Source organism: Haemorhous mexicanus, chromosome 2 (genome assembly GCF_027477595.1).
Source record: "Haemorhous mexicanus isolate bHaeMex1 chromosome 2, bHaeMex1.pri, whole genome shotgun sequence".
NCBI classification, from domain to species: domain Eukaryota; kingdom Metazoa; phylum Chordata; class Aves; order Passeriformes; family Fringillidae; genus Haemorhous; species Haemorhous mexicanus.
Window position 1 is genome coordinate 27,568,685 of NC_082342.1, and position 25,295 is coordinate 27,593,979.

Below are 25,295 nucleotides of genomic sequence, written 5' to 3' on the forward strand. Positions count from 1 at the left end.
CTGTTGCTAACCAGAGAGGATAGTCAGAGTGAGGATTTGTTATGTGGAGACTTTTGTAAAAAAGGGGAAAAAAAAAAATCTGTTTCTGATACAGTGAAATAGGTGGTACGAATGAAAAAAACTCCCACAAAGCAGCCACAGCCAAAATGATGAGTCAGGACAAGAATCTTCTCACTGCTCTGAAGAAAGCATCTCATGTGTACCAGGTCTTAGATTTCATGAAGATTTAACACCCTTAACTCAGTTTTAGGCTGTGCTCACAGAGTAGATAGGGAGTATCTTTTACTTGGATACAAGAAAGAGAACTCAAAGACTGATGTAGCAGTAATATGGAAGATTTGATATGAAGTAAACCTTAAGAGCAGAAATACCAGAGCAAGAAGATTCTATATACATAATTAAAGATGGAAAAAAAAAAGTTCTCTTCTCCTATGAATGTAAATGGCATCATCATACTTAATTCTGAAAAAAACAACAGAAAAGTCAGGTAGTGATGATAATACCACAGATGACTAGTGCTCCCCTAATCGGCCCTGCTCTCACCTCTTCTTGGCAGGCTTTCCCCATCTTTTTTCTCTTGGCATTGCAAGAAATGGGCCAGAAATACAGACTGCATATCTAGCTTTCATATACATGAAAGCTCAGGAGAACTTTGGTTTGGCTGAAGAGACAAGACAGGAAATTTAAGTAACCCCAATGTCAGCCATAAGCTCCACATCCAGAGGGTTCTGGATGCAGCCCTTAGATTAAGCTCTGTTCCAATGTGTCATTCTACCTTTCTCTCTCAAACTTTCTTTCTGCAACACTTTCTGGCTTTTCTCCCCTTTTCTGGCTGTTGAACTGCAGTAGAAAGCTGGAGCATCTGTAGCACATGCAGAATGTTTGCTCTCTGCCTTCCTCAAATCCTCTTTAACCCTTTACATATATGAGAGTATCACAGAAGATCATTCATATGGGGCTAATCAATGTTTCCCCCATGCATTTTAGATTAAAGAGTATCTGACAGGAAAAGAAATCAGCTAAAGAGTTTTTCTCTCCTCCAAGGACATGATATGGAAGGATAGAAACCTACCTCTTGTTCTCTTCCTACTGTTAAATCTTTAGGGTTTGAAGGTTTCCTTGCAACCCAAGCTGGCCAACCTGCTAACCCCACAGATTCTACTACTAAAAAGACATTCTCCTCCCAACCTTCCACACCCTTAAGCATGGAGGGCACAGTCAGATAGCAGAACAAAGACAGCGAGTTCTCCTTTATTCTGTTACCATCCTGCTCTTCACTCATTGAAGATCAATTGCCTTCTTTACTTACCTCAGAAGACACAAGACTTCTGGCTGTCTGCCAAAATGGAGAGCAGTATGAAATAAACTGGGCCACTGTTTGCCTCTCCCTTTTAAGGCAAATCAGTAGGAAGCAAATTCCATGGTTTTCAGAAAGAACCACTTTTATGCAGTGTCTCAACAGAAATCCTTATCCCTCTGGCTAGCACCAGCAGCATTTCATCTCCACCACTGTGCTGTGCATTACCAGCAGTAGAGACTGGGACAACTAGATGAAGACCTAAACTAAATAGAATTACAGGTCCAATTCTGCAGAGCACCTATGGAAGTAATTTCATTTGTTCACTTGGAAAACCTGGTTATTGTGTCTGGGAATTCACACTGCAAAACAAGCCTGAAGTACATTTAAGATTCTTGCCACTTTTCTATAGCTGCCTATATTGCTACTGAAATTTTCTTTGGTGCTGGAAGAGAAGGGAACTACTGTACAGTTCACAAATCGAATCCAGTTATATTTCTTACCTGTAGGAGTGAGGTGCCTCCAAGTGATAACAGGCTCAGGACGCCCATTTGCCATGCAAACCAGGGTCACATTGCTGCCCTCATTCACGGTGATGTCCGAGGAGATATTGGAGATCTTTGGTGGAACTGTGAAGACAAAAGAAAGTTTGACCTTGTTATAAGCAGAATTATGGAGGGCAGCTTAATCATCTACCTACCTATTAACCAGAGCCGGCCACAAACTCCCCTCACAGGCTGCACCCCTCTCACTACTAGCTGGGCTTCTGAAAGTACATCAGAGTGGTATGTACTGGTGTGCAGTTTGTATTTCAAGGGTCTACAGCTAGAAATGGCTTGTGCTGCAACTGCAATGCTTTGTGTTTGGACAAGTTTGGGGATCTTCGTAAAATGACCTCTCAGAACTTGCCTGCCTCCCTCAAAGCTGCATGGAAGGGATCAGCAGGGTCTAAGTATCATCCCAGCTAATTTTACACTCCTAGGAGTCCCAGATGGAGTCCTGCAAGATGCCAGGCTTCAAGGCACTGACTCAAAGGGTATATTAGTTATTGGTTTCTGTGACACCTTTCAGCCAAGAGGGATCCCCCATGGGCTACATGCAGTAGGCAGCTTCTGGATGACTGCAACACACATAGCAAAGCACCAAAGGCACAGTAGAATCTTTACGATTCACAAGATCAGCCATGACTTGGACATTCAAGATCCTTAAAAACTTTCCAAGCTGAGTTTGTGTCATGGCACCAGAGTGAACAGGAACTTCCAGGTATGGAGTGTGCCAGCTGTTGCAGTCTTTCCTCTCTCACACCCATGTCTTGCTTCCATGCTCCACACCCCATGTCAGGTGGTGAGGGATTTTCACTAAAAAGAAATCCTCTAGTTTGTTTTTTTAAAATATATTTTCAGCTTCCAAATTTGTGTGTAGCGAGGAATGAAACAACATAATTTTCTGCTTTGCTTACCCCAAAGTAAACAGACAGCAGCTTCCCCTTCCCCCTGCCTGGCAGGAGTGGCTGATAGTCCTTTTGAGGCAAGACTGCCTATAAGCTAGGTGGGGAAAAGGAAATGAAGCCTGAAGAGAGCAACTCACTACTTCCAGCTGTGTTGCTGGATTCACAGGAATGTTGTTTACAACCCACCGCTCATTAGCCCCTCTCTGTAGGCCCCAAATTCATGGACAACGTGTGACTATCTATGGCCATGGGAGCCCCGTGAAGGAAGGGGACTGTAGAGTAAAGTGAGGCAGACATCTATTTTCCAACAGGCTCACTCACCCAGGCGCACTGGGGAAGGATTGCCATGATCTGTGGAAAGTGACAGTGCAGAGGGCAGTGAGGGAGCGGCTGGGGGCAACACAATGGGGAAGGCTTTTGCACGCCTTGTGAAAGCAGGACAGCTGGGGGCCCACCTCAAATGCCTGTGCATCAGTGCAAACACCATGGTGGATAAACATCAGGAATCAGATGTTCACATAAATTTACAGAGGGAACCATTGGGATTTCATTCACAATGAAAAACCATTGGGATGACAGAGCTGGGTGAAACAGCTCTTAGGACTGGCCTGTAACTCGGATACAGGCTTTCTAAGAAAGACAGGTGGGAAAGGAGAGGAAAAGAATTGCAAAGCAGGGGCTGGCGCGTACCCAGCTCTGGATGGTGAACTAGCTCAGATGTAAGGATCAGAAGATATAACAGTATCACTCTTGTTCCTTGGTGGTTGTTACCAATTACTTGATTAAGAAGAGGCAATATTGCTTTAGACAGGTAGAATAAGCCTCACAATAACAGTCCCTCTTTAGGGTCCAGCCACCTTGATATTTTCTGGAAGGGAAAACGTTCTAGGCTCAAGCAGTAACACGTGGGGGTCCTTCAGGTTCAGTGTGAGTTAGCAGTATGCCCTTGCAGCAAAGACCAAGTGTTCTGGGTTGTATTAGCAAGAGTATAACCCCCCAGGTGGAAGGAAGTGTCTAAAACCCTTTACATAGTGCTTATTAGACAGCATCTCAGGCATTAGATCAGTTTTGGGCTCCCCAGAACAAGAAGGACATAGACACACTGGAGCAAGTCCACTGGAAGGCTCCCAAGATGGGAGAACCTAAGAGAGATGGGTCTGTTCCGTCTGAAGAAGAGAGGGCTGAGGGAGATTTTATTGCTCTCTAAAAAAAGTGAGTGGGAACGGGCAGAAAAGACAGAGGCTGGCTTTTCTCAGAGGTGCACAGTGAACACTGAAAAGCAGCTAATATGAGCTGCAATGTAGGGAAAATTCTGGCTCAAAATAAGGAAAAAGCTTTTACTTTCAAAAAGGGCTCCTCAGAGAGGGGATGGAAACTTGTCCCCAGAGATATAGAAAACTCATTTCCTTTCTTTTCCAGTGGATGAGGGGAACATCCTGTCCTATGGCTCAGGACAGACCTGCCCATTGTTCCAGCTAGCAGATCTGCAGAATGGCAGAGCCCTGAAAGTTCTGGTGCCAAAATCCAAACTGCTACTCTTACTTACTGGGAACAAAGCAACTTGGAGGGCCACCTCAGACCTGAGAGAAGACCAACATGCACAGGAGGGGACAGAGGGTCTTAGTCTGGGAAAGAAATTTAGAGGCAGCTATTTATGCAAAAGTTGTGGCCCACGTATTCTGTCAGGGGACACAAGGACCGTGACTTGGAGCATCCTCAGCACAGTTTCTCCATGGTGCATTGGCAAATCTCGGTAAGGAGAGCCCAGGAGTAAAACCAGTGGCTATACCACATTTTGGGAATATTATCGTAACCTCAAGGGGTTAACATTTGCATAAAGAAAAAATGCCATGCAACAAACCAAGAAGGACTAAACTAATGCAGGAATAGCAGGTGAAACTGTGGGCCAGTGTGAAGTCCTAGTAGAATGGTGCAATGCCAGCCAAAATGGCTGAGGAGAGAGCAGCAAAAGCCACTACAGGGCAGCAGCAGAGCTCCAGCTGGGACATGTATAAACTGCCACTCTCCAAAGCCGTCAAGACATTTTACTTCACAGAGGATCAAGGAAACTTAGCCAGTACAAGCAGTTTTGACCATGCCTACTAAATGCCCAAGAGGAAGAACATGTGTCCAGATGGTCATATCTGTCTTGCCTCTTTTTCAGATGAAGGTGAAAAGGACATCCAAGACTAAAATCCTGTTAGGAATACAATGGCTGGCTCCTTTCAGCTGGCACCTCGGTCAGAAGGCAAGGAAAGGCTAAGACAAGGGGGAATAGGCCAGGAAATAATTTTCCTCTAAATTTAAAACCTGGCTTGGCTGCATCTGTTTATAATCCAAAGCCAGTGGACAATAATTTCACTCAGATAAAAAGTCAGAGGATTTTAATTTTCAGGGCATCAAGCCAGCATGTTAAAATGCCAAAACTGTCAGCACCAGCAACAGTTAGCATTGCCTCCTTGGCACTTGTCATTACTTTGCACACACCTTTTTAGGACAACCTTAAAATGAGAAGCTTTGACCTTATTATTTTTGCCCATGTGTGGGTTGTATTATGTTTTCACAGGTCCCAGAGTGCTGAAAGAATGACTGCTGAGAATAAAATCTCCTAGGACCAAAATCTCCTGGGTGTCACAGCCTCCATTTATTTGCCCAGCCATCTCCTGTTTACCCTCAAGTGGAAAATTCTTTTGTGACTGGTCTCTCCGAACCATTAGCAGGGGCAAACCCACAGCTGCAGCCCCACAGCAGGGCAAATACTACAGCTCAACAGCACTTACAGGCATTTTCATAATTTGACTAACAGCTTTTTACTTCAGGGCAAAACAGGCTGCTGCTGGACCCCTCTGTCTCCAAGGACCATGGGACTGCCAGGGTCTTAGGTACTGCTGAAAAAGATAAGATTGCCATATTTTTCTGCTCTTTCAGTGTAAATCATATCGAGTATCCATTACAATGTGCTTAGGATGCCCCTGGTTGGGGTAGGGATCAGAGCAATGAAAGGAAGCACACTGTAGTACCCCACTCCTCCATCCCTAGACAGGGAGCATGCCCCACCGACAGCAAGGACTGATTCTGGAGAGATGGGAATGAACACTGAGAGGAATGGCTTAAAACTCATATTTGTTTCTTCTACATTTCACATCTACAGCACAAGGCTGATGCCAGCCCAGCATTTCATCTTCCATGTCACTGACAGCAAATAACAAATCCCAAAGTAACCAGTGGCCATTCTCCATGAGAGAAGCTTACATTGGAAGAGAAGGAGAGCTGCAAGGCAGGAGCAAGACAAGGGGAGAGATACTGTAGGGTGCCCTGGACTGGGAGGGCAGCAGGGCAGGAGGAGTACAAGGTCAGAGCTGGTGTGGGAGGTTTTAAGTCCCAAGAAAGATACAGTGACAGAGCTAGGTGGAACAGGCTTGTGCAGAAACAGCTTGCCGTGAGGCTGTTCTAGTTAATTGCCGTCAATCCTTCACTTCATGACAACTGCAACTCACATTAATTTAAATAATAAGAAAGACTGAGACATGAAAAATAGATCATGCTCCCCCAGCACAATCACTGTTGCTCTCCAGATGAAAGCAGGTGATTTGTTTCCACAAAAACACCCGCTACAGCAGTTATTACAGACCAGGGGCTGCATACGCGAGGCAGCAAGGAAACCACAAACAAGCAAACACACAAACATCTGCTGCTGTTATCCTTGCCTTTTATGACCAAAGCCCTTCAGAGCTCAAAATTCCTCCTGAGATATTACCCGGGATGGTGTGGGCGGGCTGGATCAGTGTTCTGATTCAAGGCTATGGAAGGAGGCAAGGAGCAGTAATACATCCCTAGTGTCAGTAAATGAGTGAGCCCAAAGGTTGAGAGACACGAGTTCACATGCAGGAGACAAGCTCATTAGTGCCTTTCCAGGAGTGCAATGGGGGATGGCACAAGAAAGCATCAAGGCCACCCCTGCTTAAGCACTGCTTCTAGAAATCTTTTCCTAATGTTTGTGCTGAACCTGACATATGCCACAGCTCCCAAACAGTTCAGATTCCTGCCTTTTGATCAGAGCATCTAGACACAGCACAGGCACAAAGTGGCAGGAGTGGGAACCACTGCTTAGCAGAAGTTTTACAAGGGGGACTTACAGGCTGGGGATGCTAGTCCCTGGCTCCTGCAGTGATGGCACTCTGCTGTCATGGTGCTTCACATCATACCTCAATGCAGCAGAAGGATGGGTTTGTGGGAAAAAGGCAGGAAGCACAGGACTAGGAACTCAGCTCGGGTATGACAACAAAAAATGCAAACAGAGGGAGAGTGGACACCTAGCCAGAAAACTCTGAGCTGTGCAAATGCACTCACACGAAATTCAGTTAGATGCCTGGACTCTTTCCTCTGGGTAAACACTAAGACCATTGGATGGAGCTTTTCACTGTGGGGCAGCTACTCCCCAATCTACAACTCGAAGACTGCTCAACAATACAGTATTTTGTCAATAAGTCACAAAATACATTAAAAAAATACAGCTCCTATTCCCAGTCTACAGCCCTATAATACAGCAAAAGCTATTTAATACCTCCAGTACACAGATGCAAACAGTATTGCAACTGCCTAAGAAAGCCCATAAGCTTCATTTAAATGGTCTAACTGCTTGTCCAAAAAAGGGCACCTTGGATACAAATGGAAAAATTCTCAATTCTTTCCATATATCCCCATTAGTTGCTTCCTCCAGCCTATTTCCTTCCTCTCTGTAGGCTAGTAGGACCCCCATCTGTTGGATAAAATTAGGAGTTCCACCCACTAATACACAGGAGTCACCAGCTCTCAGGGCAAAAAAGAAAACATCAGGACTTCTCTCCAAAGTCAAAAGAACTTTGCAGCCACTAAAACCCTCCCCAGGTGCCTATCAATTAGCCTTGAGAGTTCTATTTCCTTGTCCCCAGATCCCAATTAACAGCGCTGTATATAAAATGCTAATAAGCCCCAAGGCAGAGGTAGGGGGGATGCTGACCATCATATGGTTCTTCAGTGCTTTAGAAAAGCCACCTTGCTCACCACAATTAGGGGTCCTTTTCTGGGGTAATTAAGTGACAGCAAATTGGCCTCATTAGTCATTGTTTAGTTAAAGTGTTTAGTGGTGAAAAGAGAACCTGAAGAAGGGGCTGAGCTGCTAAACACAACTAAATGGTTTAATTTCGCTCTTATGCGTGCAGCAGGCTAATCACAGCTCTTTACAACTGTAACAAGCAACAGCTTGTTGATGCTAAAGTCCGCAAAGGGAGCAAGCTGAGGTCTGGAGAGTAAAATCCAGACACCCTTTGGGATGTGGCATGGTAATCTTTCTGAAGCATGCTACAGAAGAAATGCGACATCAGACCCAAGATGTGTTTTTTACGGTCTGATTCACGCTGCAGCCTCAGCCAGAGGGAGACGAAGCTGTCAGCAGAGCGAGAGGGCAGAGAGGGAAGTTGTTGAACTTCATTAAAGAGAGTGGACTCTGAAAGAGTGTTCTGACCTTCCACTCTGCTAGGCTTGTTTCACTCTGCCAATACCTCGCTCAGCATTAAAGCTTCTGTGAAGTAGAGGCAAACGCTGAAGGCTTGGTTTTGTTTTTTAATCCCTCGGGAAACAAAAACCTCTCAAAATACACTACAGAGTTTTCACAAGGTGTAAAAATTCCCTCTTTATACTGTCTGAAAGGGAGTGCCTCATCACGTGGCCTTTAGGGAAGAGTGTATGACAGCCAGAGCATGGAAACCACTTTAAAAGATCTGCAGTTCCCAACCCGTAGTGTGCACCCCCACTCCTCTGCACCGCTGGAGCTGATCTCCATCAAGCATCACTGCTGATGCCCAGAGAGACCAGGCAGAAGGAGGCACAGGGGCCGCTAGCTCCGGCCTTGCATCTTGGTGAGCTCCCCCCATGAGGCAGCTGGAGCCTCACCCGCTGACACGCCAGGAAGGAAATTGTTTAAAATCCAGATGGGGGCTGTGCATATCACACTGCCTGGGAGCAGAGAAGCAGACAGGATCCTGTAAATCAAAGCCATGTGCAAAGCTACCCATGAGCTGGGTAGCATGTCAGAGCACACCACACTGGAGAGTAAGAGCTTACAAGCCAAAACATTTTGTCTAAAGGAATGCTCTGCCTCATCCAATAGTGTCTGGACTATTTTTTCCACATAACATTGCATGGGAAGCCCTTCCAGTACATTCTTTCTTTCTTAGCAGAGAGCAGGACAGTGTGTGAACGTGTTGCACTGTCCCATTCCTGAGCTGTTGGAAACGACAACACAGAACTGGGCTCAATTCCTTAAACTCATTATCACTGATTTTACTTTTTATAAACTTGCCTCCACTAAATTTTCAAGAGAGAAATTATTTAGCTTCCACACTGAGAAAAACACAGAAGAGAACATATTAAATCTCAAACCAGTTTTATTTATCAGTGCACTAAGATGACAGGATAGCTCAGGGTTAAAAGCAGTCTCACTCCTGTTCGTAGACCAGCACCTCCACTTGAAAACTGGATATCATCCTTGCACTCTAAAGCACCTCCAGCTCTGAGCCTAAGCTCCAGCTTTTACCCAGTGCTGATTGTATTTCACCCACACCTGGCTTTCTGGCATGCCCTCTCCAAGCGCAGGTTTACAGAATCCACATTTTTGGATCCTGGTGCAGTCCAGGAGAGCAAGTTCTCAATTATGTGCTCAGCATGTAAATGAAAGCACAAAACACAAACCAGGCATATGCCCAATATCTGCTTATCACCAGATTTGCACCTCTGCATATGAAGTTCTTTGCCACAGCCCTTCCCTTTCTTTTCTATTAGCATACTGAATTTATGCCACTCATCTGCATCTCCTGTCTTTAAAGCACTGCTCCGTGCACTTGCACTTGTTTGTGCTGCTACGGTTCTTTCCGCTTGTAAAACTGACTTCAAGAGCTTTATGGCTAACCCTCCTAGAGGAGCCTGCTGTGACAACACAGCCTTCCTCACAGGACATGTGTAAACAACAACAGAAGTGCTTGCCATGCTAATCCCTAGGGATTAACTCTTGGAATGCCACCTAATCCCAAACATTTTAAGGACTGCAGATGTACACAGCTTTTGGTCTTTGTTTCAAGTATGTTTACATATTCCCTTAGACTGTTCTTTTTAAATCTGGTAAGTATTTACTTGTGGGACTGAAACAATACAAAATCTTTCTTTCTGCAGACATAATCAGCCATCCTGGAAGAGAAATCCTATGAGAAAAGTTGTCCTTAGTGTTCAGGTCCTCCAAAGACATTTCTGAGAATTTTCTTAAGAAGAACTTTTTCACAGGAACATTAAGCACGTTGGATATATATGGCACACAGCTGAGTCCTAATATGCAGCCTTTCTAGGGCTTGATTCAGAGCCAAGGGAGCTCCTCCTGTGATGTTGTTCACCTCTGGACAAGTCCTTTTACAGCAAGAATGGGTGACGGCTTCAAGGAAATGCTGCAGCCAGAACAGGAATGCTTTATTAGTCAGTTGAGAAAAAAAAAACCCCAAGATTATGGGTTTTCAACTGAGACACAGCAGCCCTTGGCTCCTGCCCATTAACTCCTTCTTTGGGACATAGACTAGGGAGCACTGGCCAGGTATGAGGAGGAAAAAATAACAGAGAAAAGCCTATGTCATTCCAGGGCAAGAGGTACTGGTCCAGAGAAGGTCCTGATAAGGCAAGTGGGGAAGTAATTTAATTTCAGCTAATACCCCACTCTGGCTAGAGAAACAGAGCAAAATTTTTTGTTTGTTTGTTTTCAGATCTTGTGCTGTTGCTTATATTCAGCTCATTGGGAACAGAGTACAACCAACAGAACAACCATCATGAACCACTCATGAACATCCACACAGAGGCCATCTCTCTCCAAAGGCTGTTCTCAGATTCCCTTGACTACCCATGGTTTATCCCACATCCTCTTTGACAAGCCACGGGGTGATAAATATGGCTCTCAAAGTGCCTTGTGGATACCCCATACCCAAGGATCTGGCTCCATTTCAACTGAGGCAGCTTCTCAGTGACAAGCCTCTCACTCAAATCAAATGCATGTGGTACATGTAGAATATTTTTTATTAGCAGGCTTTCCTTTCTTACACATTGAAGTGAGCAAAATGGAGCAGGACAGCTTGCTGTAACCACCTTTCAAGATTGCTTTCAGGATTCTGGAGAAGCAGAAAGCTACAGCAGCACTTTGGAAATGCTGGGTTTGCTTTCAGTCAAAAGTATGAAGAACAAAGACAATAATCCCATACTGGGACTTTTACACAGAATCACAGAATGTCTTGGGTTGGAATGGATATTAAACCTAAAATCATCTAGTTCCAACTCCCCTGCTGTGGCCAGGTACATCTTTTACTAGATCAGGTTTCTCAGAGCTTCATTTATCCAACTTGGCCTTGAACATTTCCAGGGATGTGGCATTCACATCTCTCGGCAACCTGTTCCAGTGCCTCACCACTCTCACAGTGAACAATTTCTTTCTAACACCTAATCTAAACCTGACCTCTTTCAGTTTGAAGCCATCTCCCTACCTATCACTACATGCTCTTGTTGATATTCTCCTCCATCTTTCTCAAAAGATTCCTTTAGGTACAGAAGGGCACTGGAAATTAGGTCACCTCGAAGCCTTCTGTTCTCCAGGGTGAACAATCACAATTCTCTCAGCCTTCCCTTGTAGAAGAGATGCTCCACCCCTCTAATCACCTTGGTATCCCTCCTTTGGGCTCACTCCAACAGGTTCTTGTCCTTTCTGTGCTGAGGACTCCAGAGTTGGATGCAGCACCCCTGGCGAGGGTCGAGCAGAGTAGAGCAGAGCAGAGCAGGGGGGCAGAATCCCCTCTCTTGCCCTGCTGGCCATGCTGCTTTGGGTGCAGCCCAATACAATTGGCTTTCTGGGCTACAAGAATGCATTGCTGGATTGCATTGTCACTATTTCTGGATCCAGAGATGTTGGCCTTTCCCACGACACCCAGTTATGAAATGCCAGCTGTGAGACCTTCATTTGCTAGCCATTGTTGAGCTCGGTGATAGCTTTAGCAGCCTCATTTCTAAAGGCCAGGGTGTTATCATCTGAGAAGGGAAAGCCAAAGAGTTCAAGGCAAAGAATCCCTCCTGCCAGAAACGCTCATCTACACAAGTGTGATCCAGCAGAAAAGAAGAAAAAACAAATGCAGTACTCCTGAAGTAAAGGTATCTTTGAACAAAGTAGGCAGCTGGCTAGAGCTGAGATGTGATTGTGGTGATCTCCTTCCCACAAAGTAACTAAGAGCCAAGATTTCTGAGAAGGACAGTTTCTGCATTTGGAGCTTCCCTGCCAAAAGAGAGCGCTCTGTTTTGGTTCAGCTACATGCAAGAACACCTTGACATCTTGGAATTTTCCTACTGTTTCCCTTTCCAAGCTTTGCTCTGTAGTAAAGATGTGCTGCATACATGCAGACAACCTCAAAGGGAGGGAAGGGAATGAGTCCCAAAAGCTTTGCTCTGTAACATATGACATTGAATTGGTGCCATTTCAATTAAAGGAGAATTTCTCCTAGACTGCCAGGAATGAGGCTTATTTCTTGTAGTCTGTGGCTTTACTAGGACACATAAAACCACCCCCTTCTTCCCCCAGAGTGGTTCAAGGCTGCCCTCTTCAAAGTTAATGGTTTGCTCGTCTCTTAGTGTTGTAAACTGAGGGAATCACAGAATGGATAAGGTTGGAAGGGGTCACAGTGGGTCATCTGGTCCAACCTTCCTGCTAAAGTATCATCCTAGACTACACTGTCCATTCAGGAGGATGAGGTTACATCCAGAAGGGTTGCCAGCATCTTTCTGTTCAGTGGGACAACATCTTTACAGAAAACTTTTATCTAAGGTTCTGCAACCAAATACTTGCCACCTCAGAAATCCAGTGCTACTGGTTGCAGGAATGAGGTATCTCCTTTAATTTTCAACAAAGGACACAAAGAAAAATCTGCTATCACTTCCAACTGCAGTCGGGAATCAAAAACTAAGTCCCATGTAAAACGCAGGCCATATCTCTCTACTGTGGCAGCACATCCACATCTGAGCCTCTGTAAAAGCACAGCCATCAACTACTAAAAAACTGAAGGAATCACTCAGGTAGTCTGGTACTCCACATTCAGTGATTGTTCCACACACTTGTGCTCCACCTTTCTAAGGCTCAGCTCTCATTCTCACTCTTAGAGAACTAATGTGTGCAAGATATATGGTATCCCCAGAGACTGGTACCCTACTGGTGTCACAAGAGGTACGATGCCTTATCCATCAACAGCTCCAACAAGTGAGTAGGAGAGTAAGAGAAGAATATATGCAAAGCCCCACATGTTCTTTATGAGGAATTACCATGCTGCAAAGTTCCTTGGCAGAACACAAAGGGCAAATTTAAGACAGACAAAACAGGCTTGATGCTTCACTGCTGGTATAAATTTAAGAGAACACAAAATAGTCTTACATAAAAAGAAATGCAAAGAAGGAGAGGATCAGCCCTGTGGTTCATAAACTCAAGGTAAAAAGCTGGCCCCTCAAAATACTTTGTAATTGGAACAGGAATAGAAACGTAATCAATAGTTAGAGGTACTGATGAATGATAAGGATACACTCATACACTTTCCCTTCTGATGGTCATGATATACTGGAGTCTGCAAAAATTATTTCCCCAAAGCACAAAGAGTGATAAAAAATACAAAGAAACTTTGCATCAGAACACAATTCTGAAAACTCTGCCAAAGCCTGAAGAAAAGCAGAGATATAGCTGAGATGGCATCACATGATGGATCAACCTGCCACTGGATTGGGCGCAGACACTCATGACAAATAGGCACAAGGGATGCAGCACAAATACGGTGTGACACTATATCCTGGGCATATGCTTGATGTATGGAGGATTAAATGCCACACACACACTGTCCTGGGTAGATTGTATCTAGTGCTGACAGATACCTGAGGGATCTGTCTCTTCCTTTATACACTTTGGCAATTGCCATGCCAACAAAGGATTATGGGACTGAGGGGGTGAGAAGGAGAGATCATTTGCTACTCTGTTTAAAAGAGACTTTATCCTCTGGGGGGATTTTGTCAAGATGTTGGATTTCTTCTTAAATTATATTTCTACCTGCCTATACACATTTGAGGTTGATGGGCTTCTCTCCTTTCTTCTATCCCTTTGGCACAACACCTCATTTTTCTGGAGTCCCAAACAATCCTAAAGCAATTGTGGTTTCTTTAAGTTGGTTTGAATACTGCAGCCCTCCTCAGCCCTTGCCTCCATGCAAGCTGCAAAGGCAAGAAAACAGCCAACACGCTGTAAAGACCAATTCCTCTCCCTCTGTGGTGAGCCCTCTGATTGACGTCTCCGTTCGTTGAGAGAGACAGGCTGTCTTGAGTGTGAGATAGCTAACTATCACCTGGGGAGGTAGTTAGAGAGGGAGGGAGTGAGACAGGGAGACGCAGCCAGACAGACAGAAAGGCAAAGAAAGACAGAAAGGAGAGCTGAGTAGGGGGAAAGAGGAAAGAACTGAGAGTGTAGTGCAGATAAGAGAAAGACAGTAGCACTTGATGAATTAAGTTGTCAACTTTGGCATCACCTGTGTACCTTGTCATGCCAATAAATTCATTGAAGCTGAACCTGCACCGTGAGTCAAGAGTGAGAGAGTGCTGATGGAAGGAAGAAATAACAGCCCATTTAAAGACTCAGAGCAATTTATGAGTTACCTCAGGAGCAAAGTAGTGACAATGGGGAAAGAGAGGTGCTTCCCCATCATGCTGGGCAGGGAAGCTTGTTTTGGATTCAAGCTGTCCACTCAGTTGTGCTGCAGACAGTAAAGAGATAGAGACAGAGACTTGGTTCAAGAGAGAGAAAGGCAGTGGAGAGGCTTGCTGGGGGTCCAAGGGGGACAGGGCAGGCATATATGCCTTGGCATATCTGCCCTTGAGGTGCTGAGGGAAGACATTGAAAACAAGAAGCCAGGTGCTCCATTGTGAAAAGAGAAAAAGAGCGTAGAACACAGTCAGCATCACAGCACTGAGGGAATGTGAAGGAAAGAGAAGGAAAGCAGAGCACAGCTCCGGCACAGAGGGGTGGCTGTGCTGGAAAGCCAGGAGGGACACAAAGTCCGCTGCTGACTCTGAAGTTGGAAGCATGGCACTGAGAAGTGAACAGCTTTGACAGGCTGTACCAGGGAAGTACTGCACCAAGGTGCTTTCCTGCACAGCTAAGGAGATTCTCACTAACCTTTTCAAGGATTCCATGTATGTCTTAAAAGAGGAGCTCACAGGCTCCTCCCAATCCCTCAGAACTCCAGCAAAGTCTTCTGCATGTTACAGAGGAATAGGAAAACCAATGGTACAATGCCCTCACCCAATACATTTTTCTCCTCCTGCAACTACAGCTTCCCAAACTGAACAGTATCTGACCCAATTATTTGAGAAATGCATCTGCCTCTTTACTGCTTTCCTTCCTTTCATCCAACTCACCATTTCCCACACAGGAGCTTTTGCAACCCTTGTGGTCATGGATGATGGTCAGCTCCAAACAAAATTTCTCTGATCAGCCACAGGGACTGAGTGGCAGAGGCTGATTTCCAAAGCAACCTGAGACCCCCTGTGACCTCATTTGTAGCAATCCAAAGATGTTTACATTCATGTGACAAGATGTGTTCACTGACCCTTGCAATGAGCTGATCTCAACCAAGCTCCAGGCACAGCACCAGGAAAGAGAAGGACACCACCAGCTCTGAGATTCCTTCCTCCCATGGTCTCTGATGCTGTGTGCTCCACTGATGCCCCAAGCTTGAATGGAGGGGAGGGAAGGAAACAGAAAGGAAAACACCTAGATTTGTCCCTCAGGAAGAAGTATCGGTGGTATTTCCTTCAATCAGGGAGAAATTCCGACTCAGCCACACAAGTAGAAAACCTAGTCTTTTCAGCCTGAAACACTGAAGATGTACAACTGTTCAGGGTATTTGGAAAGTTTGGATAAAAGTGTGTGTTTACATGCATAGCATTTCACAAATCCATGCAGATGAAATAATGCATATGGCATAAAACTAACTTATGTGGACATCTGTGTGCATACATATAAAAACATAAACACACTTAGAATGTGTATATGTTTATAGTTAGATGCATACTGATATATGCACATGTATATGTGCAATACTGCCATTTGCTCCTGAAACCCCCAGCCTCTTTGAGAGCTCTTGTTTGGCTGCTGTTTTGTAAGCAGCCAGGCAGCCACGACACAGCTGTCTGGACTGGGGTCCCCTGAGCTATGTGGTGGAGCTCTGCTGGCTGTGTTCAATTTGACATCAAATGAGAGCAGGGATCTCGCTGAGCCAAGCTCCGTTCTGATCTGACTGGTGCCCAGATCAGCTCAGCTGTAGTGCCCTCAGGCTGTGGCACTGTATTAAAGTTGAGGGCAGCTTTAATCTGCTTCACCATTTGCACAGTGGAAGCTGTGTTTGGCCTACTGGGAAATTACAAGCATGTCCCTCATTTGAGTAAAGTGGACAGTTCTTTTCCAGGAGTTGTGATCTTAGTGTTCGTGTAACTTAGTTTAAATTATCTAATTTGGTGGCTTCCAACCATTCTCATTGTGAGGGTACCTAGCAATTTCCTGGGGAAGGTACATGTGCCATATAGGGAATGTAACTCGCCTAACAATAGGTTTGGTTTTCATGAAGTTCACAGACTTCCTGAAAGTTACAGACTGTGATGGTCTGATGGATTTTCACTTACTATAGGAAAGAAGGAAAAAAGTCTCACAGTTCATAGTCTTCTTCTGTCAGGGGTATTGAGTTGATTATTGCCCCCTTAAGCAACAGGAATGGAAAGACAGAGCTGCAGACATGGGAACCTTTTGCCATTTGTAGGGGCCTGCGGTACACTTAAGCATCCCTGTCTTCTTGAAAGGTTACAGGGACATCTTGCCCCACAAGAAACCACTTCTAACCACACACATGCCCTTATGGACATCATTGCTCCTGAAGGAACCCCACTGACTCTGCATTGCCTAGACATCCCTCCCACAAGAGGACAATGGGACACACCATGGGACACAGCCTGAATGCCAGGATGTCAGAGTACAACAACACCTACACCATCAATAGTGTCCTGGCACCTGGACACTGGCCCTGGTGACAGTGATCACAGCTGTAGGAGGGTTGCATTGCTTTTTAGAAAATTTCATTTGTATGCAGGATGCATTGCAGAAGAAACAGTATTATCCAAGAACATTCTCTTCCTCAAAAAGCCATTTAAAACCAATCATGAACCAACTCCTGGAACTGCTGAGGATCCCAGGACACCTCAAAGGTGGTTTTCCTTTATCTGTGTCTAACCAAGCAACAGATAAAAGTATGGAAAGGAAGTGATTAGATCATGCTAAAGGCTACAGAAAGGAAGAATGACTTCTATTTGGAAAGACTGTTCAATAGAAGAGGTACCAATTAATAAATAAATGAAAATAGGTGACATTCATTATGACATTTAAATGACTAGATGCCAAGGGTTTGCTAAAGTACCATGTGGTCTGGAAGAAGGCAATCAAAGAAAAAGGGCTTGGAAAAGCAGTGAGTAATGGTGACCCAATCCATTTAACTATTGACAAAACACAGGTGAGGAAATGTGAAGGGGAAAAAAATCTCTACGAATCATCAGCTAATGGATTAAATGCATCTGAGTACGAGATGGAAATTAACTGATCAATTCACTCAACAGCTGCTAATTATATGTGACAAGGCAGGCAGACTCCAGAAGTCTATGGAGCTCAAAGGAAAACAGTGCTGGTAGAAAAATCTGAAGGCTGCCTCTTGCCACTATGGGGTGTGACATTTGCCCCGGTGAGAGAATGTCACTGTCACTGAATAACATTTAACTCTGCAAATGTTTGAAGTCTGTATATCAAAAGCACAGAAAGGGGGGGTTCTCTCTCATTGCTTTATAACAATTTGCAACATTAGGTATAAATATATGGTATCAAAATTAACATGCTAATCTAAACAAAATTAAATGTAATGCTACAATCAAAATGAAACCTTTTTGCCTCATTTCAGTTAAACATTTTGACATTAGTGGATTGAAACTAGAAAGTTAAAAGGATTTGTTGTGACACTCATTGGTCCAAAATTTATTTTGCATGTCCCATGCTCCTGCAAAATGCTTTCACGCTAAAAGAACTGATCTTCTGATAGGAAGCAATCTCACATTTTCTGATCATTACTTTAACTATTTTATTTTGAATTTTCATTAGCACTAATATTTTCCTGACCACTTCCATTTTGGCTTACACCATTTAGGAAACGATCACAGAGATATTGACTACTTTTCCTCTCCCGTTAGGCTTACACTTTGCATATATTGATCCCTTGGGACTCCTTTAAAGTCATGTCTCAGCAGATTGTAGGATATATAGAAAATAAATAAATACTAATGATGAATTATTTGATCACCAGGGAAAGATTAGTACCAAAGTGTGATTTTTTCCTTGAATGAGATCAGAATGGGAACCTCATTCGTGCAATTCTCACCCTGCACTGTAGCATCAAGTTTTGAATCCACTTTTGGAGTAAGGATAAATGCTAAGCATGAATACCAGCAATTAAAATATTAATTCAAAGGGGAAAACCAGTGTGGCTTATAAACCTGGTGAAAATTCTAAATCAGGTATCTCAGGCTTGACATTATGACACAAGCAATGTCATTTCTGGAGATGATGACACCTGAGCCAAGACAGTCTTCCAGATTCATCACCCTAACAGTATTTATTATCTATTTGCAAACCCCAATTCTGTAACTTGTGTGGGTCCAGCAGGCTCTGTGCATGGGCTATGATACTATTTTTAGACTGTTTTTAAATTCATGGTTGAAGGGAATTCGGTGGATGCAATGCTTAACACAGTGCTTCATGAACTCCTGCTAGCAAATTTAATTCAATCTGTCTTGGGTTAGGAGCACTGTCACGGATTGGCAATTGCCGGAAGAACCATAAACAAGGGATAATGACAAGGGGCAGGAAAGAGCAAAGGTGTAAGCAGGGGTAAGCAAGGGGCTGTAGGAACCATGAGAAGTCGGTTTTCATTTAACATCTTCATTAATGAGCATGAAGAGTAGCTTGCTAATGAGTGGTGGATGATGTTCAACTGAGAGGTGCAGCAAACATCCATAAGGGCAGATAAACATAAAGGGGTACACAGGGATTAGTCACAGGAGCAGGAAGAAAATAATGGAACAAATTCATTATCTCTACAGAAGAAAAGAAAAAACCAAACAGCTCATAGTAAGCAAAGATCACGGGGTTGAAGAGACCTGCACATCTTTTTAGATGGGATAGGTGTACAGTTTTGGATAAAATTGCTCAAAGCACTGAAGAATGTAAAACTGTAGGTGGTCTAAACTCAAGACAAGAATAAATGGTAAAGCATCCAGGTACTCTATTAACTACATGTAAATTCCATCTAAGGCCTAATCTAGAGTACATCTGTACTGGGGATCAGTACAGATCACTGACACATCAGCCCATATCTATCTTCACAGATAGGTTAAAATGTATTAATTAAGTATGTTTCCCTCATTTAAGGGAAAATAAGCCACACTGAAGAAGAGGGAAGGAAAACACTGAAATTCCTTTATTTCAGTATGCTTAACAGTAATGCTGAAGATATAAAAGGTGACAGAAAACTCCCTAGGACCAAGACAAATGACATCCTAGAAAAAAAAATTTCAGACAGAAAGATACCATGTGATTGAAGAATGGTCCTCCTTAGCATTGCTAAGAATACATATTCAACAGCACAAGTTATTCTGCTGCAGCACCCAAATGATGTGGAAACAGGCAGGAGAGGCATTCCTTAGCTTGCTAAATCCTAACGGGCAATACAGCACCTCCAGCACAACATCTCACTGCAACATGAAAAACTGACTTGATCAAGGTTCATTCCACACTATTCCACAATTTGGCTAAGATTTCATCTGAGGGTGATCTATACCACTTGCTGTTAGTCAGAGAAGAGTTTGGTATTTACCTCTGCAAGTAACCCGAAGCTGGAGTGCTCCCCCTGCACTCCTGAAAGCCTGGCCAGGATTTGCTGTCCTTGCTGTAAACACAGAAGGTCAGAGGACTGCTTTTGAAGACATTAACTGTTCCATGGCTGTGAATTCTTGAAATTTTGCATTCCCATTAGAAGACCATGATACTTAAAAGACTACCTTATCCCTTACGGCAGCTGCGCTCCTTGACATTTAGTAACTGTATTTTCAAAAAAAAATAAAAAGTAAAGGAAGACAAATCAGAATGAGCAATCCAAAGAGAATTACTTATCAGGAATAAAAAGAAGTAAGTAATTTTATCTGTCCTTTTTTTTTCCCATCACCTGTGGTCCATCTGTGCCTACTCCAGGTCCTTAATTTAAGGTCTTTAAAACTTAACTGGGAAAAAAAGAAGTAGAAAATGTAGGTATGTTAAAAAATGTATGCTTATGTATGCTAAAAAATTCTGAATGAACGGGGGTGTCAAGGGACAGAGAAGACAAGGAAGTTATCAAAAATAGAATATTCTACTGATTACAGCAGTTCAGAACCAGGCCCTGCCACTCATCTGCTCTTATTCTGTGCAAGCTTCTATGTGCCTCAGCTCACTGGGAGTTGCAATATTTTTTTGTACCACTCCCTTTTTATCAGGGCCATTTTAACTGTAGACTCTATAGAGCAGAGACTTTCTTTCAGGCTTCGTTTGCAACCTTATACAGACTTACTAGAACCTGTGGTCACTACACTAATTGAAATTGGAATAAGCAAAATGAAATTATGTTCCTTAGTCTGCACCACAAAAATGTCAAGTGCAAGGTTTAAAAAGAATATTTTTTTTAAGTAAGAACTAAATAATGAACCTGAAGTATTAAGTCACTTGCAAAAGTGTGGCTTTAACTCTGCACAGTGTTCATTGCAAAATGGCAAAATTATATATTAAACTCTCACTAAAAAAAATGCGACTGGGCTTCAGTAAAATGTGACAACTTAGCCTAAAATATATTTTTCCCTCAGAAAATTATATACAGAATGAATAAAATAACATTATTTAAGATAGGTCAGGATAGTTCCCTTTTTTAAAGTTTGTGAGATGAAGAAAGAAGAAGCAATGGAGCCCAGAGAATTTAAGAGACTTGCTGAAAACCACAAAGGACATAAGTGCTTTTGTCAGGAGGCCTCATGCTTTCAAATTTGGGCTTAGATCCCAGGGTCACAGAGTCTGAGAAGAGGTACTTTTTGCACATTAAAAGTGTGACGCTATGAACTGAGTGCTTTAACACTCAGAGAATACCCAGTACCAAATTCAGAGTGTAACCCAAGGGGCAAGATTTCAGGCACATAAGCACTCCACGGGGCACCCAGCTGCAGTAAGTGGACAACTAGTTTTGATGCCTAAGGTTTTCTTCTTCTCAAGCTAGATTTCCAATTGAGCAGAACAGCTCTCCTTGTCCTGACAGGCAAACGTCCCCTTTTCTGTTGACAGCAGAGGATAGGAGGAGGCAAGAAAGGTTCAGATGACTTCTTGGACAAAAGAGGTTTGTAGCTGCAGCCTGATGAACATCGGAGATAAGAGCAGCAACAGCAAATTGGCCCCAGTGGGAATGGCAGCAGCAATCTCTTCACCTAAAGGCAAGCCAGCAATTATGCTTGACGTGCCCAGTCTATGTCTGTCTGTTCCCATCACTGCCCTCCCATCGCTGTCCCCATGCCCCTAACTCACAGAGCAGGTGTACTCAAGGCTACTGCTCTGTTATGCACAGCTTGAAAAAAAATTCCAGTCCTTTCTTTCTTCTGCTCTGTCTGAAGCCAGAGCTCTGAGCCTTATTGCACTGCACAACAAAATGGAGAAGAGGGTTTGGGTAGAGAGGCAGGATAAGGAGTACAGCACATCAGCCATAAAGAACTGGGAGAAAGAAAGCTCAGATTCCCCATCCACAACTGACTTGTAGACAAAAAATGTGCATTCCTGACAAGAAGCAGTTCAACCACCCAAGATTTCTGACAGCATAAATCCAGCAGCAGTATCTGGGGAGTATCTGTCCTCTCAAGACAGCAGGGCTGCAGAGTTTGTTGACAAAGGGCTCTGTCCCAGCATCCAGCATAACTCCAAGGCTGACTGAATGCCTGTATTGTCTCCCAGCACACAAAAAGTTAATAAAAAGATTCTCAAAATTCTCTGCATGCTGTGAACCTCCTCCCTGAGCTCCTTCTTTTGTCCCAGCTCCTTCCTTATTTTCCTGAGTCAGCATAGCTCATAGCACTCAGCTACAGGAAAAGGGCTTAATAGGATGGCTGGACAAAATTAAAGGGGCGTTATTAATTTGACAGGTGCTGCTGCCTCGTGTCATGTCCCAAGTTTGTCCTATAGCTGCGCTGATTATTTTCTCTCCTTGGATCAGGGACATTTCATTTATTAGCACTGAACTTCCCCCCTCACTGCCTGCAGCCACTGCTGCTCTGATCTCCCCAATTCACTTTGCAATTAAATTTTGTCCTCTTGTGAAACAACTGTGCAGGAAAGGTCTTGTGTTTTGTTTTCTTTTTTTCCCCCTAGACCAAGTTCTTCTTGGTCAAAACAGCCTCTGGAAATCCTAGCAGAATCCCAAACAGAGTATAACTAACTGGGGACAGTATAATATGAAAAGGAGTCTAGAAGCTGTAGTTTTATGCACCTAAAATACTCATCTCAGAAAAGAAGAGGGAATGGGGGCACTGGAGGCCACTAAGTCTTAGTTGTATAGGTATAAATCTTATTCAACCATGGAGCTGCTGGAGATTTACATGAGGATGGCTTGAAAGGAGACCCAAGAACTTTTGTGTTGGAAAATCTTGAGACGAGGAGCATCAAAATCATCACATCATTCCCTTTACAAACACTAGTAGTCAAGCCCACTAATGGGCAGGAAGATTGGGGAGCATGATTGCTCCCATTTAAGTGATTTACTTTATTTTCACTGCTGCTAACACTCGGTGGTTTGTTTATTTTTGTTGTTTTTTTTTTTCCCCCTGGGAATCACATTAACAGCTATAAAACTGCAAATTTAAATGAACTCTACTCGGGATATGTTTTTGCTCCATAAAGCTCCGCATGGCTTTTTGTTTGTCTCCTCTCATCCCACTCCTACCCTACATACAATTCCCCAGAAACCTTCACGTCATAAATTACTCCTTTGCTGTTTCCCCTTTTGAAGACAAATCTTCATGCCTCCCTTCTTTTTGCCTTCTTCTCCCCAGAAACGAAGACCATCTTTCTCTGGACTACTCATGGCAACCCTTTCATTCACCCATTCCTGGGACTGTTAGCACATATATGTCATATATGTGTGACATTTCTGGTTTTGTGGAAGTGGAACACCTTTCATAAGCCCTAGATGTCACATGAACTTTAATTAAATGCAAAAACTTTTCTCTAGGCTTCCTTTCCATTCTCTAAGTTCCCATTCCCTTTCCTATCACTGAATATGTCAAAGGCTGAAGATAGTAAAAGCAATATTACCCTTTCCTAGGAATGAACGCTTTTTTTTCCAGGACTGAGCTGGCCTGCACTGATGCCAATTACACCAGCTTTTTTATGGCTTCATTACTGCTAGAGCCACTATAAAGCACAGCACTGAAAGGCTGGACCAGCCTTTTTAATTGTGCCTTTATGTACTTGAGATGTTCTTTCTGATCCTCCACTTCCCTGAGCCAGGGATAGCTCCCCAGGCTAGGCAGAACAGAATGAGGAAAAGCTTCGGTAAAGCAGCTGGCGAAAGTTGCCTCTCTCTGGAGATCTCCACGTGAGAAGTGCAGAGCACTTTGGGCTGTTTTAAGCATGACAGCTGGCCAAGCAGCAAAGGTCAAGACAGCAAGGAAAAAAAGGAGGAGAGAGCTCAGCATGAAGGATTTGTGGAGCATCACAGGATTTCTCTCCAGCACAGTGATCTGGCCATTCCCAAAAGGCAGGGGATCAAACTCTGCTCTTAAACATAGCAGCAGTGTTAAGATCCCTGACTGCTGCATAACACAATACTAAATAAGTGCTCAGGTGCTGCCTTGGGAGACAAACCAAAGGAATGGAAGGGAAATGCTTTATGAACCAGTTGACCACATTGGTCTCTTAACAAGGGTAGGTAAGAGAAAAAATCTAGGGTGCCTGACACCAGCTGCCTTGGAGAAGAAGGGCTGAGAAGTTTCTCAAACTGTGGGGTATCCCTAAGACACAAGAATATGTATCCTCCTGACTTGGGAGGGTGCATGGGAAGCAGCTGTCTCCTAGAAGCCATAGGAAATTATGCTGCTTCTTCATGTCACTGAGGCTGCTGTAGATGAGTTTGGCCAACCATAAGAGAGGTCTGTGACATGAGATATTGGAGCAGAAAGCAGTTCTGGGTGAACTCTCACTGGCATGGGCAATTCTCAGTATTGCAATGAAGTGCAGTTCTCTCTCCCCCTTCCCTATCTCCTTCCACTCAAGCTTGTCAGTGGGGAATAGCAAAGGGTTGTAGGAGCTCTAAATAAAGAGACTGTCTGACAATGGAGTGAATGACACAAGGGCATCTCTTTGCTCTTGCACCTTGTCTAGCTAACCTTCCAGCTTCCCTTCTCATCTCCATCTTGAGTTCACCTCCAATTTTCACCCCTCAGCCTTTACAGCAAGAGGAGCACCAGGTTTCTCCCAGCTTTAAAGCAGAGCCCAGAGGACAGGAAGAACCATTGGCAACAGAGGAGCACTCTACCAACCCTGATACAAGGTCTGGAAGAAACAACTGGGGTGCTTGACGTAGATGTGTCCTGCTGCTACTATTCCGTGTCCCCTCTGCCAACAGTTTCACCTGCCTTATTATCTATTCCCAACAGCTCCACTTTCTGTGTGTGTGCTTGTTTGGGTAATTCTTGTTTCCTCCCATTTAGCACATAAGAAAAAAGCATTAGCAACAGTCTTGGTTTTAAATGAACCCTATTAATACTCAACTCTGCAAGGAACTGTGGGATAATTTTGATAAATGTGACTGGGAAGCCTGGCTGACAGAACCAAGTGCAATTCTAGTGTGTTTTCACAGCCCATCACTGCACACACAGAAGGGGGCAAGAGGTGGGCGCAGCATGGGGCCGGGGGTGAGCCAGGCAGGAGGGAGAGCAGAGGCAGGGGGTCTGTTCAACAGGACAGCTACACTGCTGTAGCATAGGCTCCCCAAAAGATCAAAACAGGCTTAGTGAGATGTGGATGGTGAGAGAAAAAGGAAACCAAGATGCAGTTTGAAAAAAAAAACCAGACTGGAAAAAAGTATGGAAACATCATTTGAAACACAGACACTTAACTGTGGAGAGGGGAGAAGAAAGCCAGGAAACTGTGATAACAAAATGGAGTTAAAGGTGACACAAGGCAGGAAACCAGACACAAGCTTCCAGAGAAATGAAAAAGGCTTGAGTGAGACCAAATGTACCTAGGCCACAGTTCAGCAGAGCACACAAATTATTTGAAGGCACTTCCTTTGGTCGATGTACTTACTCACTTAAAGT

The 25,295-nt window shown here is 43.9% G+C and overlaps 1 protein-coding gene across 3 annotated transcripts in view; it reads right to left on the reverse strand.

The window, feature by feature from the left end:
• Positions 1-25,295, reverse strand: part of LSAMP (limbic system associated membrane protein) — a 991,767-nt gene that overhangs the window by 110,072 nt on the left and 856,400 nt on the right. For all 3 annotated transcript variants that reach the window (XM_059838035.1, XM_059838034.1, XM_059838037.1), the window contains one exon: positions 1,801-1,926. In XM_059838035.1, coding sequence (XP_059694018.1) covers positions 1,801-1,926 — 126 coding nt within the window. The remainder of the gene's footprint in view (positions 1-1,800; positions 1,927-25,295) is intronic.